This window comes from Bombina bombina, chromosome 6, assembly GCF_027579735.1.
Source record: "Bombina bombina isolate aBomBom1 chromosome 6, aBomBom1.pri, whole genome shotgun sequence".
Classification (NCBI taxonomy): domain Eukaryota; kingdom Metazoa; phylum Chordata; class Amphibia; order Anura; family Bombinatoridae; genus Bombina; species Bombina bombina.
In genome coordinates, this window is record NC_069504.1 from 761,097,958 (window position 1) to 761,118,077 (window position 20,120).

Sequence of the window (20,120 nt, forward strand, 5' to 3'; positions counted from 1 at the left end):
GATTCTTTTCTTTCTCCAGGATGGTCTGGAGAAGGGGCTGGCCGCCAGTTCCTTAAAGGGACAGGTTTCGGCATTATCAGTCTTGTTGCACAAGAGGCTCGCTGAGCTTCCTGACGTTCAGTCTTTTGTTCAGGCTCTGTCTAGAATCAGGCCTTTCTTCAAACAGTCTGCTCCTCCCTGGAGATTAAACTTAGTCCTTAAGGTATTGCAGAGGGTTCTGTTTGAAGCTATGCACTCTATTGACATTAAGACTCTTTCCTGGAAGGTCCTCTTCCTGTTAGCTATTGCATTGGCACACAGAGTTTCTGAACTGGCGGCCTTGCAATGGGATCCTCCTTATTTTTTTTTCACGCTGATGAGGCTGTTCTTCACACTGGATTGGGATTTCTTCCCAAGGTTGTGTCTGATCATAACATCAATCAGGAAATAGTTGTTCCTTCTTTGTGTCCTAACCCTTTTTGGATGTTGTTCGTGCCCTGAAGTTTTACCTTCAGGCTACTAAGGATTTAAGACAGTCTACGTCTCTGTTTGTGGTTTATTCAGGAAAGCGTAAGGGCCAGAAGGCCTCTGTTACTTCTTTGTCTTTTTGGTTGAGGAGCATGATTCGCTTAGCCTATGAGACAGCAGGACATAAGCCTCCTCAGAGGATCATAGCTCATTCCACTAGAGCTGTGGCTTTCTCTTGGGCCTTCAAGAATGAGGCCTCTATGGAGCAGATTTGTAAGGCGGGTACATTGTCCTCCTTACATACTGTTACAAAGTTTTAAAAATGTGATGTTTTTGCTTCTGCTGAAGCGTTTTTTAGGAGAAAGGTTTTGCAGGCTGTGGTGCCCTCAGATTAGGGTCCGCCTTTTTGCCCTCCCATTTCTCATTGTGTCCTCTAGAGCTTGGGTATTTGTTTCCCACAAGTAATGAATTAAGCCGTGGACTATCCTCCCCTTTAGATGGAAAACATAAATTATGCTTACCTGATAATTTTGTTTCCATCGTGGGGAGGAGAGTCAACGGCTCTTGCCCGTTGCTCCGTTAGGCGGACCTAAATTGTATTTGTTCTTCTGGCATCATTTATACCCTGATACTTCTCCTACTGTTCCTTGTTCCCTCGGCAGAATGACTGGGGGATGAGGGGAGTGGGGGAGGTATTTAAAGGGACACTGAACCCAAAACTTTTCTTTCGTGATTCAGATAGAGCATGCAATTTTAAGCAACTTTCTAATTTACTCCTATTATCAAATTCTCTTCATTCTCTTGGTATCTTTATTTGAAATACAAGAATGTAAGTTTAGATGCCGGCCCATTTTTGGTGAACACACTGTGTTGTTCTTGCTGATTGGTGGATAAATTCACCCACCAATAAACAAGTGCTTTCCATGGTTCTGAACCAAAAAATAACTTAGATGCCTTCTTTTTAAAATAAAGAAAGCAAGAGAACGAAGAAAAATTGATAATAGGAGTAAATTAGAAAGTTGCTTAAATTTGCATGCTCTGTCTGAATCACGAAAGAAAAAATTTGGGTTCAGTGTCCCTTTAAGCCTTTGCCTGGGGTGTCTTTTCCTCCTCCTGATGGCCAGGTTCTTATTTCCCACAAGTAATGAATAAAACCGTGGACTCTCCCCCTCACAATGGAAACGAAATTATCAGGTAAGCATAATTTATGGCGGGTTTTATCTAAATATTTAAACATAATATATGTAAAAATGTAAAACACTGTTTTGTTTTATGCCTCTAAGATAATGGTAGATAAAGTGCTATGATGTGCTAATCATTTTACATTTTAGTTAAATATTATTAATCACTTATGTGCATTCCTGATTTCAGTTCTGTCTTAAAGGGACACAGGAGCCAGAATTTAACTTCGATGATTCATATATAGTGTGAAATTTAAAATAAATAAACGTTCCAATTTACTTTTCCTTCCTAAAATTGGGAGAGTCCACGGCTTCATTCCTTACTGTTGGGAAATACAACACCTGTCCACCAGGAGGAGACAAAGACACCCCAGCCAAAGGCTTTAATATCCCTCCCACTTCCTCATTACCCCAGTCATTCTTTGCCTTTCATCACGTTAGGAGGTGGCAGAGAAGTGTCAGAAGATTCAGAGAGTCCTGAAAAAGGGTATCTTCTGCCCTTCGAGATAGGACTGGAGTTTTAAGTAGTCATGTCAACCTCTCAGTCAGAGTATTAATGAAAGTTAGAGTCTGGAGATGCAGGTAAAGTTTTTCTGAAAAACTATCCAGACTACTGCTAACAGCTCCTAAGCAATCAGTGTTGGCGAGTGTTTCACTGCCTGCTTTCTCTCACTCAAGTCCATGTCAGGAGCGCTGCTATAAGACTGTCACACTTGAGAGGCTGTGTTCTGTTCCACAGCATGGATCCTGAAGGTAAGATTGTTTCAATTTTTACACATTAAACGCTACAACAGGGTCACAGTGTGACTCCTTTATACCTTAATAGGATCCAGGGTTTAATATCCTCTGAAGGAGGTTTATTGAACAGTTGGGGTTAATTAATCAGTGTATTCATTATTTACATGCTGCTTTGTGTGATATTTTTCCTGGGCTGATAGACTGTGTGTTTTTGGCTGGAACAAACAGGTTTTACTTTTAAGTTTCACTTTTGTTTTTGAAAGTGTTGCATAGCTCCTATTACTTGCTGTACTTGTAATAGCAGGGAAAGTACTGTCTTGTGTGTGGTCTATGTTCATTTCCTCCATTCCGGCTGAGACTTGAAGCTGAGGAGAGTGTTTCCTCTGTTAACTGTCTGGGTCTAGGAGGTGGTGAGTTCCCCAGCCATTGGGAGTATAAAAGGTGCAGTTTTATTTGTGTCCTTCTGTGGGTATAACTTGAGCTATGGAGGACTCTGACATGTTAGAAGGTACTCCTTCTGTACTAAATCATACATGTTTATATTGTGAGGAGCCCACTCAATTATGTTCCACATGCCTTAACACCGTTATAAAGTCTAAGAAGGGAGACAAGCCTGCTAAGGGTCCCTCTGAGCCGCCTACCCTTGCCACATTATCCACTCCACATGCAGTTCCCCGTAGCACATCTAATCCTCCATCCGGAGGGGGCCTTCTTCCTGCGGACTTTGCCGCGCAGTTACAAACGGCGGTGTCTGTGGCCCTCCGTGCATTACCTCGATCTAACAAATGCAAGAGAAAGGTTAAACATAGCTCTCCTGACCCGGAGTCATCTAAATATTTATCGGATTTAGCTATTATGTCCCAATTATCTGATTATGAGTTAACCTCTGTAGCATCAGAGGGTGAACTTTCTGGGTCATAGTCCTTAGCGTCTAAGCCTCCTGCTGTGGAGGAACAGTCCTTTTACATTTAAAATTGAGCACTTGCATTTTTTATTAAAGGAGGTTCCAGAGGCTGCGCTGCCTGAAGAACCTATGATACCTTTGACTTTACTTGTGCCGGTTAAAGGGCCAAAGAAAACAGACCCAGTTTGGCTAGCCTCTCCCCATAGGTTAAATTCTCCAATTCCCTTATTAGCTTTGTGGTCCTCTCAACTTTTTCTAGTTCTGCAATATCTTTTTTTGCAATTGGTCCCCAGAACTGCACTCCATACTCAAGGTGAGGTCTTACCAGGGCTTTATATAGTGACAGAATTATACTTTCCTCCCTTGAGTCAATGCCTCTTTTATTTTTTACCTGTAGCTGGGCAGCATCTGAGTATAACTTTTTACAGACAACTTACTCTGGTGAGCTGAGGAGATTGTGAGGTAAAATATCTTCCTTTTTTACATAGAGATGCTCAGGTGATATTTTCCTGTCAGCTTTTTACAGTTATACTGCATCAGTTTCAAGTGATTTAGCATATGAGTATTGTGTCCCTTTAAGATGGCAAACATTATTAAGAACAAATGGGAAAGAATTGGTTCTTTCATTTCCCCTTTGTCTACTTTTAAAAAGTTGTTCCCGGTCCCGGACTCTCAACTGGATTTGTGGGGCTTCATTCCTACGTTGGATGGTGCTATCTCTACGCTTGCTAAACGTACTACTATGCCTCTTGAGGATAGATCTTCATTCAGAGAGCTGATGGATAAGAAAATGGAAGCCTTTCTGAGAAAGATGCTTCAACATACAGGATTTTTGTTTCAATCGGCGACTGCAGTTGCCGCGGTTACTGGAGCAGCTACCTACTGGTGCGACTGTTTTTCGGAACTCATTGAGGTTGTGTCTCCCCTCGAGGATATTCAAGACAGAATTAAATCTCTGAGAATTGCTAATTCTTTTATCTGTGATGCGAACATTATATTATTCACCTAAATGCAAAGGCCTCTGGCTTTGCGGTCCTAGCACGCCGGGCGCTCTGGTTGAAGTCTTGGTCTGCGGATATGATTTCTAAGTCCAGACTCCTTTCTCTTCCCTTCAAGGAAAATATTTTATTTGGTCCAGGCCTGGACTCTATTATTTCTATGGTTACCGGAGGCATGGGTGCCTTCCTACCGCAAGATAAGAAGAACAAGTCTAAGGGGCAACAATCTTCTAATTTTTGTTTCTTTCGTTCTGACAAATCCCAACGACAACAATCCTCTTCCAAGCCAGAGCAACCCAAGAGTACTTGGAAACTGTCTCAGTCCTGGAATAAATCCAAGCAGAATAAGAAGTCTGGTGAAAACAAATCGGCATGAAGGGGTGGCCCCCAATCCGGGTTCGTGTAGGAGCAGATTGTCTCTTTTTTTCAGATGCCAGGTTCAAGGACGTACAGGATCTGTGGGTCCTAGAGGTGGTATCTCAGGGATACAAGATAGGCTTCAAATCTCATCCGCCAAGGGGCAGATAACTTCTCTCGAATCTGTCTACCAGACCAGAAAAGAGGGTTGCCTTTCTAGGGTGCGTTCGGTGCCTATCAAAGAAAAAGGTTTGGGGTTTTATTCAAACCTTTTCATTGTCCCAAAGAAGGAGGGAACTTTCCGCCCAATTCTGGACTTAAAGTGCTTAAACAAATTTCTCAGTGTCCCTTCCTTCAAGATGGAGACGCTAAGGTCCATCCTTCCTTTAATTCAGGAAGGCCAGTTTATGACCACTATAGATCTGAAGGACGCTTACCTTCATGTTCCAATCCACAGGGAACACTTTCAGTTCCTGAGGTTTGCATTCCTGGACTAGCACTTCCCGTTCATTGCCCTTCCGTTTGGCGTAGCTACTGTTTCAAGAATCTTAACGAAGGTTCTGGGGGCTCTTCAAGCCGTTGCCAGAATTTAGGGTATTGCAGTAACCCCATACTTGGATGATATTCTGGTGCAAGCACCATCCTTTCGTTTTGCGGAATATTTATGGGAGTCCCTTCTCAGTCTTCTTCGATCACATGGATGGAAGATAAACTTGGAAAAGAGTTCTCTTATCCCAAGTACCAGGGTGGAATTCCTCGGTACTATAATAGACTCCATATCCATGAGGATATTTCTAACAGTCCAGAGACGTTGCTGGCTATCTTCGGCATGTCTTGCCCTCCGGACCTCCTGGAGTCCCTCTGTGGCTCAGTGTATGGTGGTGATTGGTCTTATGGTGTCCTGCATGGACATCATTCCTTTTGCCAGGTTCCGTCTCAGACCTTTACAACTGTGCATGCTGAGGCAGTGGAACGGCGATCATTCAGATCTGTCTCAACAGATTGTATTAAACAGCCAGTCGAGAGAATCACTCTCTTGGTGGCTCTGTCTAGATCATCTGTCCCGAGGGACATGCTTCTTAAGACCATCCTGGGAGATTGTGACTACCGACGCAAGTCTATCCTGATGGGGAGCTGTTTAGGGTGCCAGGAAGACACAGGGGTTGTGGACTCAGGAGGAGTCCTCCCTCCCGATCAGTATTTTGGAACTGTGGGCAATCTTCAAGGCCTTGAAAGCTTGGCCACTTCTGGGTTCGTCCCAGTTTATCAGATTCCAGTCAGACAATATAACCTCAGTGGCTTACATCAACCAACAGGGGGAACAAGAAGTTCCTTGGCAATGAAGGTAGTATCTCAGATTCTGGAGTGGGTGGAGGCCCACAGCTGTTCCCTGTCAATGATCCACATTCCGGGTGTGGACGACTGAGAGGCGGATTTTCTCAGCAGGCAATCCTTCCATCCAGGGGAATGGTCTCTCCATCCAGAGGTGTTTGCAGAGATATGCAGCAAGTGGGAGACACCGGAGATAGATCTCATGGCATCTCGTCTTAATACTATGCTACCCAGGTATGGGTGGAGGTCGAGGGATCCCCAAGTGGATCTATTAATTGCACTAGCAGTGCCCTGGAGGTTCAAACTCGTATATCTTTTCCCTCCATCACAGCTTATTCCTCAAGTGGTGGCCCACATCAAGCAGGAGCGGGTATCAGTAATCCTGATTGCTCCATCGTGGCCGCGAAGGACATAGTTTGCGGATCTAGTGGGGATGTCCTCATCGCCGTGGAAGTTACCTTTTCGCAGAGACCTGCTTATACAAGGTCCATTTGTTCATCAAAATCTAGATTCTCTGAGTCTGACTGCGTGGAGATTGAATGCTTAGTCTTAGCCAAGAGAGGTTTCTCTGAGAGTGTCATTGATACTCTTATTCAAACTCGTAAACCAGGTACTCTGCATGTCTACCACAAGGTGTGGAGGACCTACTTATTCTGGTGTGACGAGCATGGTTTTTCCTGCCACAGAGTTAAGGTTGCCAGGATCTTATCTTTTCTGCAGGATGGGCTGGAGAAGGGCCTTTCTGCTAGTTCCCTGAGGGGACAGATTTTCAGCCCTGTCGGGTTTTTTTGCACAAGAGACTGGCTTAGCTTCCAGACATGCAGTCCTTTGTTAAGGCTCTGTTTAGGATCAGACCTGTGTTAAGATCTGGCGTTCCTCCTTGGAGACTAAATCTTGTTGTTCGGGTTTTGCAAGAGGTTCCGTTTCAGCCTCTGCATTCCGTTGACATTAAATTGTTATCTTTGAAGGTTCTCTTTATATTGGCTATTGCCTCTGCGCACAGAGTTTCTGAGATCTCTGTTTTGCAATGTGAGCCCCCTTATCTGATTTTTTTATGCAGATAAGATAGTTTTACGTACTAAATTAGGTTTTCTTCCTAAGGTTGTGTCAGATCGCAACATCAATCAGGAGATTGTGGTTCCTTCCTTGTGTCCTAATCCTCCTTCATTGAAGAAACGCTTACTTCACAATTTGGATGTGGTTCGCGCCTTGAAGTTCTATCTTCAGGCTACTAAGGAGTTTAGACAATTTTCTTCTTTGTTTGTTGTCTATTCGGGGAAGCGTAAGGGGCAGAAGGCTACTTCAACTTCCCAATCTTTTTGGTTAAGGAGTGTCATCCGCTTAGCTTACGAGACAGCGGGACATTGTGCTCCTGAGAGGATAACGGCTCATTCCACTAGAGCACTTGCTTCCTCTTGGGTCTTTAAGAAAGAGGCCTCTATGGCGGCTACCTGATCCTCCTTACATAGCAGCTTTTGGGAGAAAAGTTTTGCAGGCTGTGGTGCCCTCAGAATACGGTCCGCCTCTTCCTTTTTGTTTCCCCTGTTATTCATTCAGTGTCCTCTGGAGCTTTGGTGTAGTTTTCCCAACAGTAAGGAAGGAAGCCATGGACTCTCCCTATCTTAGGAAGGAAAACATAATTTATGCTTACCAGATAAATTAATTTCCTTCTGGATAGGGAGAGTCTACGGCCCCCACCCATTTTTTCTTGTCTATGGGCGGTCCCCTATTTTTTATTTTATTCTTCTGGCACCATTTATACCCAAATGTTTCTCCTACTTTTCCTTGTTCCCTCGGCAGAATGACTGTGGTAATGAGGAATTGGGAGGGATATTTAAAGGGACACTGAACCCAATTTTTTTCTTTTGTAATTCAGATAGAGCATGCAATTTTAAGCAACTTTCTAATTTACTCCTATTATCAATTTTTCTTCCTTCTCTTGCTATCATTATTTGAAAAAGAAGGCATCTAAGCTTTTTTTTGTTTCAGTACTCTGGACAGCACTTTTTTATTGGTGGGTGAATTTATCCACCAATCAGCAAGGACAGCCCAGGTTGTTCACTAAAAATGGGCCGGCATCTAAACTTACATTCTTGCATGTCAAATAAAGATACCAAGAGAATAAAGAACATTTGATAATAGGAGTAAATTAGAAACTTGCTTAAAATTTCATGCTCAATCTGAATCACAAAAGAACATTTTTGGGTACAGTGTCCCTTTAAGCCTTTGGCTGGGGTGTCTTTGCCTCCTCCTGGTGGCCAGGTGTTTTATTTCCCAACAGTGAGGAATAAAGCCATGGACTCTCCCTATCCAGAAGGAAAGGAATTTATCTGGTAAGCATAAATTGTTTTTCTCGTGGTATACTTTATTGAAGCTTACCACCTTTACATATAGTATTCAAGACAGGTGATGCAGAGCATACCTCACCATGCTCTTATGAAAAGTTTAGAGGTAAAGGTTAGTTTTATATTTAAATTCACATCTCTCAGATAGAAAACACAATTAATCAACTTAAGATAGGAATTTTTTATAAAACATTCAAAAAAATCCTTATTCCCATATTACATAGACTCCTTAATGAGATGATGAACACAGGGAAAGTAGGCCCAGAGTTCATAGAGGCAACCATGATCACTTTACTAAAACCATACAAGGATCCAGAGGAATGTGGCAGTTATAGACCCATATCATTAATTAATATAGACACAAAGATATACTCCAAAATTCTGGCCAACCGCTTAGCAAAAGTCATACCGGCTTTGATACACGGAGGTCAGGTTGGGTTCATCCCAGGCAGGGAGGGACCTGATAATACCAGAAGGATAGTTCACATTTTGTCAGAGGCCAAGAGGCGCGAGATACCCCTCCTCACCCTGTCATTAGATGCCGAAAAGGCGTTTGACAGGGTGAGGTGGGAATATTTGTGGGAGACACTTCGACGGTTTGGTCTACCGACCAAATTTATCAAGGCAGTTGGAACTTTATATACATGCCCAAGAGCATCCATGAGAGGGATAGGATTCCAGTCTGAAAAATTTAAGGTGTCTAATGGTACTAGACAGGGGTGCCCCTTGTCGCCCCTGCTTTTTGCTCTTTAGATCGAACCCCTGGCGCAGGCCATAAGAGAAGACAATAGAATAGAGGGAGTGACATTTAGAAATTCAACACATAAAATCTCGCTTTTCACAGATGATGTGACTCTTATGTTGACCTCTCCTCAGACCTCCCTGCCGGCCCTTATGCATCTCATCTCGCAATTTGGATTCCTTAGCTTTTACAAATTAAACTTATCCAAAACAGAGGCCCTTCCAGTGGGTATCTCTCGAGATCTATATGATTTTAAATGGATGGATAATTGCTTAAAACACTTGGGTGTTTATTTGAGTCCGGAATTGCCTACACTGATATCTAAGAACTTCACTGACAGAATACAGGAATTTAAAAAAATATTAGAATCATGGGAGTTTTCAGAAATCTCATGGTCAGGTAGGATAGCAGCAATAAAGATGTCGTTCCTACCAAAAGTTACATATATTTTTCGGTGCATTCCTATTTTCAAGTTCCAAGATTAATTCTCAACAGACTACAATGTATGGTGTCTTCATATATTTTTAAAGGGCAGGAAACCGAGGGTTTCTGGTCACATTCTACAGAGAGGGATTAAACAAGGAGGGCTAGCTTTGCCAAATATATTGGCATATCACGACACGGCTAGGCTCACTCATATTATGGGTGGAGTACTGCAGACTCTGACCACAGATGGAGGGAAGTAGAGAGGGACCTCATACCAATAATATGAGTCTATCGGATCTTATTTGGATACCACCATACTATCGGGATAGTCTGGGATTGACCTAACCTATCATTCTGGATGCTCTTAAATTCTGGGATAACAACAGACATCAAGAGCATATAGTTCCACACCCATCACCAATTCACACTCTTACGAGCGTAGCCTGGTGCCTCAGGGACTCACACATGAAAATATGGTTAGACCTAGGAGACTTGACAGTAAGGGATTTATATGAAGGCCCTGAACGGACATCACTTAGTACTTTCATGACTGAACACCATATTCCTAGTAAGTTTCGCTTCGAAACATTTAGACTACTAAGCTTTATACGGAATTGGGGTCTGCTGAATAATGAGATGAGAGAAAAAACACTTTGGGAAACATGCTGGTTGACGGATAGTAAACCTAGGGGAATGTTGTCGTACCTCTACTCTTGTATTATGGACGGCCAGCCTTTAACAAAGCCTTTAACAAAGCACACAGGTAGCTTGGGAAAGAGACCTAAGGGAGACTTTTGAACTTAAGATGTGGCTTGGGGAAATAGAGCTATCCAAGAAATTTCTTCACTGCTCCACCCTGTGGGAGGTGCATTATAAAGTAGTACATAGATGGCACTTGGTACCCAAACGTTTAAATCAATTTTATGCTGACGTATCCCCATTATGCTGTAGAGGATGTGGTCAATTAGGTTCCTGGAAGCACATGTGGTGGGAATGCCCTAAGATTAGACTCTTTTGGAAAACCTGTATGGGGCTATTGGGAGACCTTAGTTACAACTTACCTTTTATACCAACGGGGTTGACCTGTTACATCAACGCTTTCCCAGATTGACTCAGCTGAGGAAAATCTTCCTTATTTTCTTTTTTACAGCAGTCAAATTAGCAATTGCTAGGAGGTGGAGACAGACCTCTCCTCCCACTATCCAGAGTGTTATATATCAACTCACATATATGAAAAAGATGGAAGCTTATGTCTTTAACCTGATATGGAAAATTGACCTACATATTAAAATATGGGAAAGGTGGTCAGAGTTTTATGATGAAAAAGATGAAAAATTACCCCCATTTTTTTTCCTCTCTCCCCTATCCTTACCCCTAAGATTCCCTTTCTTCTCCCTCTGAACTTATGGAAAACTTCATAACTTAGTGTTAGTTACCAGTTAATTATTTGGAGTCAGACCTAAAACCTTATGACTTAATTGTAAAAATGTTTTTCTAACAGCAACTTATTAGATTTTCCTTATTGTTACAATGATTGTGAGAGTACAAGTTTTATCACAGTATATAAGTTATCATTCTAAGAGGTGTTTAAGTTTTTCAGGGAAAAAGTGAATAAGCTAAGTTTTATGAGTAACTAAATGGAAACAAAGTATTTTTATTGTACTAGGTCTCACTTTATTGTATACTTATCATTTCTCTCATAAGAGAATATGTACACGCTTTGACTTAGTGTTACTTGTGCAGGATGTTAGTAATTGAGATACTTGTGTGATGACTGTTTATTATTATCATTTATATGTATGTTGTGATACATCATGAGCCTGTCAAGTGATGTAAGATACCTGCTGTTGAAATACCTCAATAAAAAACTTTGATTTTAAAAAAAAAAATTCCCATCTCTCTGTAATCTATAATTTCTCTCTGCAAAAATTGGTATGTACAGGTGCACCTCGTAGATATTGTGATTTTGGTTCCAGAACACCGCTATAAAGTGAATATCGCAATAGAGCGAGTCACGCATTTTTTGGTTTCCCAGAGTATATATGTTATGTTTACACTATGCTGTAGTCTATACAATGTGCAATAGCATTATGTCTTAAAAAAACATACAGTATTGTTAAAAAATGATAACCATAATCTGAGCTTTTAGAGAGTCGCAATGTTTTTTCTGTGTGTTTTGTATATAATATGAGTGTGTGTGTTTATATATATATATATATATATATACACACAGAATATATATAGTTCTATTAATCAATTAGCCTAGCACTCCATCCAATCAGGTGTATTCAGAACCTGGGTGCTATCTTCAATAATGTGTATGTATAACCTTTTTCTCCCAAGGGAACTCAAAGGCGTTTTTTTTTATCAATCCAATAAGTAACTTTTAATATAATTTGATAGTCATAGTTTCGTCCCCTATTTGGGCCAAATAGGGGCCGAAACGTTGACTATGACTATCAAATTGAAAACTTGATGTATTAAAAATAAAAATAATTTATTGGATTAATAAAAAAAACGCCTGTGAGTGCTCTTCTGAGCAAAATGAGATATATATATATATATATATGTAAATATTTGAATAGGAAATTAGTACATTTAGGCAAGTATCCCCGCTTGCTTTCCCCCAGAAATTCTTAATATACAATGTTTCCAATGCACAAGAGAATTGTGGGTAAGATATGCAAATTAGATATGCAAATTCTCAGTTTTTTTGCTTCAAAAATACGGTTTTGACACAGCAATCCTTTTAAACAGGAGTATGACAGCAAACCAGAAATCACTCACTAGACAAGCCTGTTTCGTTCTTTTTGGAACTCATCAGTAGGAGATAGATTTCTGGTTGCTGCATTGGAAAAGCTATTTTCATGGTTAAACCAAAATTCATTAAAATTATGGGGGGAGATAAAAAACTGAAATTAAAATCCTCCATGTCTCAAAATTAAATCAATGTAAATATTTGCATAGGAAATTAGTACATTTAGGCAAGTATCCCCGCTTGCTTTCCCCCAGAAATTCTTAATATACAATGTTTCCAATGCACAAGAGAATTGTGGGTAAGATATGCAAATTAGATATGCAAATTCTCATTTTTTTGCTTCAAAAATACTGTTTTGACACAGCGAACCTTTTAAACAGGAATATGACAGCAAACCAGAAATCACTCACTAGACAAGCCTGTTTCGTTCTTTTTGGAACTCATCAGTAGGAGATAGATTTCTGGCTGCTGCATTGGAAAAGCTATTTTCGTGGTTAAACCAAAATTCATTAAAATTATGGGGGGAGATAAAAAACTGAAATTAAAATCCTCCATGTCTCAAAATTAAATCAATGTAAAATATTTATCTCCCCCCATAATTTTAATGAATTTTGGTTTAACCATGAAAATAGCTTTTCCAATGCAGCAACCAGAAATCTATCTCCTACTGATGAGTTCCAAAAAGAACGAAACAGGCTTGTCTAGTGAGTGATTTCTGGTTTGCTGTCATATTCCTGTTTAAAAGGATCGCTGTGTCAAAACAGTATTTTTGAAGCAAAAAAACTGAGAATTTGCATATCTAATTTGCATATCTTACCCACAATTCTCTTGTGCATTGGAAACATTGTATATTAAGAATTTCTGGGGGAAAGCAAGCGGGGATACTTGCCTAAATGTACTAATTTCCTATGCAAATATTTACATTGATTTATATATATATATATATATATATATATATATATATATGTGTGTGTGTTGTGACAAGGCAGTAGTTGCAGAATTTTATTCTTTTTATTATAACATAAAAGTGTGGGTTTACTGTCCCTTTAAATCACAACAAAACAAATGAAAACAGGTAAACACCAAAATAAAAACTCCCTTTTAGGAGCCTAACTAAACAGTTCAACATTGCTAACTACAAGAATCCTGGCCAGCTACCCTGCACCAGAGTTTAAATAAACATTATGGGCTCCTTTTATGAAGCAGCGGATGCTGCTTCGTAGGCCCATCGTTTCATTCTCGCCTGAAAAAGTAGTTAAGAAGCAGCGGTTATAAGACCTCTTCTCCATAACCTACAAACAGGATGATTGAAAGCCACTGCTATCGGTCAATTGGCCGTCAGTGAGCGGCATCGCACAAGCATTTCACTAAAAATGCTTGTGCAATGATAAATTCCAACAGCATATGCTGTCGGCATTTAGCGATGTCGAGCGGACATGATTCGCTGGGCTTCAGCTGATAGAAGGGGATTGTTTACTCCCCGAAGCGTCAATAAATTTGACATATGCTTAGTAAAAATCCTGTGATGCTGCTGTTTCTTTCTGAATATATATATATATATATATATATATATGTGTGTGTGTGTGTTTATATATGTTGGAAAAATGGCACCGATAGACTTGCTCAATGCAGGGTTGCCATAAACCTCCAATTTGTAAAAAAAAATGCAATATCTGTGAAGAACAATAAAGCAAAGCACAATAAAATGTGGTACACCTCTATGTATTTTCTAATTCTACATATTTGTTAGTGATTGATACTGGATATGTAGTTGCTTATCCTCTTTATGCTTTTAGGTACTGAGCTAACATTTAATTACAATCTGGACTGTCTTGGGAATGGTCGGACAGAATGTCATTGTGGGGCAGATAACTGTAGCGGGTTTTTGGGAGTACGCCCAAAGGTAAGTGATGTGTTTTCATATTCTTGTTTTGCTTTAATCATTCAGTACAGAAATACACCATCTTTTCATTAGAGTAAAACATATTTCTGTTTGTTTTGTTTTAGCTGTGAGTCTTTTAATTAGAGTGAAACATATTTCTGTTTATTTTGTTTTAGCTGTGGATAGGATGTGCTTTCTTTTTTTCCACACAGAAAACATTTTTTATTGAGTCCATACTTGGAAAAAGAGAGTCCACAAGTTTGTCATGTGGTATTACACCCCAGTCCACTAGGAGAAGGAAAAAACACTTTAATCATAATCCCTCCAACTCTCCCAGAATCCCTACATCTTGTTGATAGGGGTTCTATAACCTCTTAAACCTAGTTTACCCCCCCCCCCAAGTGCCTATGAAGGAAAAAGGGGAAGACAGGAGATTTCACCCAGGCAGTGAGACTTTCTGATCATATCAGAGCTTATTAAAATATTTTTTGTATAGTTAATTTAACTCGCTGTTGTTGTTGTTTGTTTGTTTCCTAGTGCTATTAGTTATAGTTACTTAAAGGGCACTTATACCTCAGTATACATCACTGTATACCCTAACAGGGAGTTCTCAATTTTACATTGTACCTTATTAATTATTAGTGGGTAACATCTGTACTTTGTGTCATTTTCCTTACTGTGTTCCTTATCTCAAACTACTCTTATGGAGCAGATTGGTGAATCTCAGGTCCCTGGTCCATTAGCTCATCCTTTGGAGGGGCGATTTACTTATAGTTTAAACCCTTCCAAATTGTGTTTACTTTTTAAGGTTATTCAATTGAGTCCCCTTGCTCAGCTATGTATCTCATGCTAAGTGTGTGTCCAATCCTAGACAGACTTGGAGAATTCCTAGAGTTCTTCCGTTTCTGCAGGAATTTCTGCAAAAGTGCTTTTCTTCCAGTTCTCTTAAGGGTCATATTAACCAAATTTCCTAATAACCTTTCCTTTGTTTATCAGAATTATACCGGTGATTTGACCAGTTACTCCTCCGTATAACCTAAATCTGCTTTTCAGACTCTTCAAACTCCTCCATTTTAATCTATGCATGGTTTAGACCTTCAACTTTTCTATTGGAGGGTTCTTTTTCTGAGCTTTCATCCTTCTCTTGCAAACCTCCTTTGTTGATTTTTATCAGGACAAGGCTGTTCTTCAAGCAAATTATTCCTTTCTTCCCGAGGTAGTATCTACAGATGATATCAACAAAGAACTTATGGTTCCTTTTCTTTTATCAGATGATTAGTTCACAAGTGATCACTTGAGAATATTTCCATCAACAAGGAGGAGGCAAAATACACTCAACTTACCAGAGCTTTAAATCCCTCCCACTTCCCATGATCCTGAGTCTTTTTTTTTTTTTGCCTCCTTGATGAAGAGTAATGTCAGTATATGGTCAGGTTATAATACAATATATTTAATAATTATTCTTTAAAACAAACCCCCAATAAAATGCATATACCAAAACAATTAAAATTAATGTAAATTCTTAAATTCTTTATATTAGTTAAAATTTATAGACACATTGAATTATATTTATAGGAACCAGGTTATGAATCAAACTATACACATTTATGCTGTTACAATATTCTATACAAAGATCATAAAAATTACCTTATTCACAATAATCTCCCAAATCAGAGTTGCATTTAAATATTACAATGAGATGCCAAGGTATGGTTTGTTAATTTCCAGACAAATATACTTAAGCTATTTAGCCACAATTGATCCTTTAAAACATCAGAAATTGTATATATTATTTGTGCAAACAACCAACTCCTATGCCAATTTATCTGAGCTGAAATAAATTCTTAAAGGGACAGTCAACACCCATGAAAACGTTATCCCATACCTTAGATCAACCAAAAAAAAGAGCCTGCACCGCATCCCATGTTCAATAACACTAACGTTAGGTGGCTAATCTTCAATGAACATTTAGTTAACAATGGCAGATATGGCCGCCAAACTCCTCCCCCTGTTACGTAGGAGGCTTCTGCCAATGAGAATCAAATCCTCAGCTAGATTCTTTAGCTGCGTTCACGGAGACACTGCTCTATTTCTAATAGCAAGCGTGCGCATTAGAAATAGAACAGTGTCCCTGTGAACGAGTATGGATTTAAAACAAGAAGCTTCCTACTTAACAGGGGGAGGAGTTTGACGGCCATATCTGCCGCTGTTAACTAAATGTTCATTGAAGATTAGCCACCTAACATTAGTGTTATTGAAGATGGGATGCAGTGCAGGCTCTTTTTTTTTTTTGGTTGATCTAAGGTATGGGATAAAGTTTTCATCAGTGTTGACTGTCCCTTTAATTTTTTACAATTAAGACACATTATAAAATATATAAATTTACTTAGCATTAATGATTAGTTTTAAACCACACATGATTATGAATGCAAGTTAAAATACTAAGTGCCCTTTTAAATTTACTAACTGCAATTAGCAATAATGAATGTATTTGCTTTAAAATATCAAATGATATACTTTACCCAAATAATTAAATCAATGTTTCATATTCCAGAGTTTCTTCTTAGTCGTCTGTGAAGGGTTTACTCACAATGGGCACAGGTATAGACTTCAAGAATTGTTAATCTTCCTTTGTTCAAGAAAGTGTCCCCAAAAATGGCAGAGAATATGCTTAGCACCAAAGCCTATGTATTTTCTCTCCAAAAGTTAATGCTTCTTTTAGTCTGTCTTTTTGTGCAGTGAGTCTGGACCTTTATTCCAAGAATAACAATTTCCTCCCCCGTTTCTTTATATCATTCCCACAAGATTTTGATAGGCCCTTCAGAAGCTTGTCCCTGATTGGTTACTGGGAAATTTCATTTTTAACAGCCAAATGCTGGATTTAGGCCATCGTTGGCAGCAGACAACCACAAATACAGTCTCACCATTAATTATTGCTACAATCCAAATATTTCCCTATATTGTTTACATTCAACACATTATAATTCCTAGTATCAATAATCTTCTTTGGTTAGTCCATACATCCCATTTAGCACAATTGAAAATGTACAATTTGAGATCAAACACATGATTATTATAGTCATATCACATCAAAGTAATTCCTATACATTCAGTTTATTATATTTTAATAGATGTATTTAAAGTTTCATAAACATTTAGTGCATAACCATATGGTATGAATTAGGTCACCCCATGCAGGCAATCCTGTATCAGCATCTATTAGCCCCATCTGGAAGATAGAAAAACAAAGCTATGTTATATATTTCAAAATGGGATTATTACAATTGTAATTTAATCTATTACAGTCTGAATTGCATTTCCCCAGATCCATATATAGACCTTTAATACAGTCTGAGGCATATATTTAATGTTTGAGAATTATACATTTTTATACAGTATTTAAAATTATACCAGTTGTATTTCAAAAATGAATTTAAACAGCTACAATGTAACGTGTTTCTGTTTAGCCATTTTTATTTATTTATTTTCTTTCATCTAGACGTCATGTCTAGAATTTGTGGATTCAACACGGCAGGGGCAATTTAATACCTAGGTGACACTTAGTCATTTCTTCCAAACTGGCCTTTCTGAATCTGATAATTCATCAAAAGAACTACTCAGACATCATGTCTCTTGGCATATGCTTCTCTTTGAAATAACTTGCCTTTTTTTAATTGAAACAAATATTTATTTCTTTGTTCTTTTTTTACATTATATTTTTTATTGATATTTTAACATAAGTATATAGACTTGTATTTTGTCAAAGATCACAAACAAATAAACAAACAAATTTGCAATATTACTTTCAAGCAGTTTTTACCCTCTTTATCACTGATTGAGACATAAGCAGTGGAGAGGTGAAAAAAGAAAAAGGAAACATAAATTCTAGTTAAATTATCTTTCACCCCTCCTACCCATTTCATAGCCACTCCTCTCTCAACCTACTTTCCATTATGTATGTAGTATTTTCGAACCTTGCGATAAGTTCGTTTTGACTCTATCTTGTATCTTAATCCAAAATTTCCATTTTTCAAAGAACCTACCGACATTTACCTCTAAGTTATACCAAATGTCATTTTGTTAAATCAAAAATTGTTTCTGCACTATATTTTTCAGTGCTTTAAGTGATGGTGCTCATTCGCTCTTCCATCCTTTTAGGATCAAATTCCTACTTAGTATAATTAGCATTGAGAGGAAAATTTTACATTGTATGGCTTCTGTTTTTTTTTAAACTTAAGAATATAACATGGTCTGCTTGTAGTATTGCAACAATGTAGCATGAAACACAGCACTCACTGCACAGCCAGGAACAGGTTCACCAAACCCAGCATCAATATGAAGAAAACAGAAATGTTCCAGCTGGTGCAAAAAAACCTTTTTTCTCCAACATTGGTGTGTCCGGTCCACGGCGTCATCCATTACTTGTGGGAAATGTTCTCCCCCACAGGGAAAGGCAAGGAGAGCACACAGCAAGAGCTGTCCATATAGCTCCCCCTCTGGCTCCGCCCCCCAGTCATTCTCCTTGCCGCTCTGAACAAGTAGCATCTACCACGGGGATGGCGAGGAGTTTGTGGTGTTAGTTGTAGTTTTTTATTCTTCTATCAAGAGTTTGTTATTTTAAAATAGTGCTGGCTTGTACTATTTACTCTATAACAGAAAAGTGATGAAGATTTCTGTTTAAGAGGGCTATGATTTTAGCACAAGTAACTAAAATCCATTACTGTTACCACTCAGGACTGTTGAAACAAGAGAACTTCAGTTGGGGGTAACAGTTTGCAGACTCATCTGCTTCAGGTATGACTAGTCTCCTTCTAACAACACAGGCTAATGCTAGATGACAGTCTTTTTTCCCCTCAGGGGAAACGGTAAGCCATTTTTCTTTCACCTCAGCAAAAAAGATAACAGGCTTCCCCTTTTTGTTTTTTATGCTGGTAGACACTGTTAGGGGCTAAATCAATTGGTTTTTATTACAATATTATACCATTTGAAATATTTTATAAGCTCACATACACTTGGGAACGTTTTTTATTGATCTGGCTTGTTTTAGACACCTAAATCTAGTCAGGAAGGCCCCTTCACTCTAGTGTGCTGAGGGAGGAAGCCTCATTTTGGCACTTCAGCTGTGCAGTTGAATTTCAAGGCAGTGCATGCAGATTCATGTGAGAGGGTCCTGTGGTTCAGAAAGTGACTCCAAAAGGCTTTTTTCTGTGAATGGTGACCCCTAAGGAAGGTAAAAAGCTGCAGCAAGGCTGTAGCTGGGATTGTGGTGTGTAAAAATGGTTAAATCCAACAATTAGCTCTGGTTTGCTTGTTTTAAGAGCTAGAGTCTCCATATTTGCTGTGCAATACTTTCTAAGCATTAAGACACTGGGGTCCAAATTTCAGAAAAATCGGATATTGCCTTCATAGTTTTTTGAACATTCAGAAATAAATGTGTCATTTTATTTAAAGAGACAGTAAAGTTTTTGTTTAAAATCGTTTTTATTGCATTGTTTGCCTGCCTAAATCTGTTTAACATGTCTGTTCCATCAGATAACCTATGTTCTGTGTGTATAGAGACAAATGTGGTTCCCCCTTCGAGTGTTTGTGATAATTGCGCCATAGCGTCCAAACAAAATCAGGACAGCTCTGTTATTTTTCATAATGTTGCCCAAGATGATTTATCTAATGAAGGTAGTGGGGATAGCTCTACATCCTCTCCTTCTGTGTCTACACCAGCTTTGCCCGCTCAGGCGACACCTAGCGCGGCAGTGCTTATTTCTATGCAACAATTATCAGCAGTAGTGGATAATTCTATAGCAAATCTTTTATCCAAACTGACAGTTTTTCAGAGAAAGCGTGATTGTTCAGTTTTAAATACAGATAAAAAGGATGAACAATCAGACGCTGACGATGCCTTATCTATTTTACCCTCACATCAATCGGAATTGGCTGTGAGGGAAGGGCTGTCTGAGGGTGAAATTTCAGACTCAGGAAAAATTTCTCAACAGGCAGAACCTGATCTAGTGGC

The 20,120-nt window shown here is 39.1% G+C and overlaps 1 protein-coding gene across 4 annotated transcripts in view; it reads left to right on the top strand.

The window, feature by feature from the left end:
* The window catches only part of NSD3 (nuclear receptor binding SET domain protein 3), a 1,671,583-nt gene that overhangs the window by 1,467,050 nt on the left and 184,413 nt on the right, over positions 1 to 20,120 (top strand). For all 4 annotated transcript variants that reach the window (XM_053718034.1, XM_053718036.1, XM_053718037.1 and 1 more), the window contains one exon: positions 14,025 to 14,131. In XM_053718034.1, the coding sequence (XP_053574009.1) occupies positions 14,025 to 14,131 (107 nt within the window). The remainder of the gene's footprint in view (positions 1 to 14,024; positions 14,132 to 20,120) is intronic.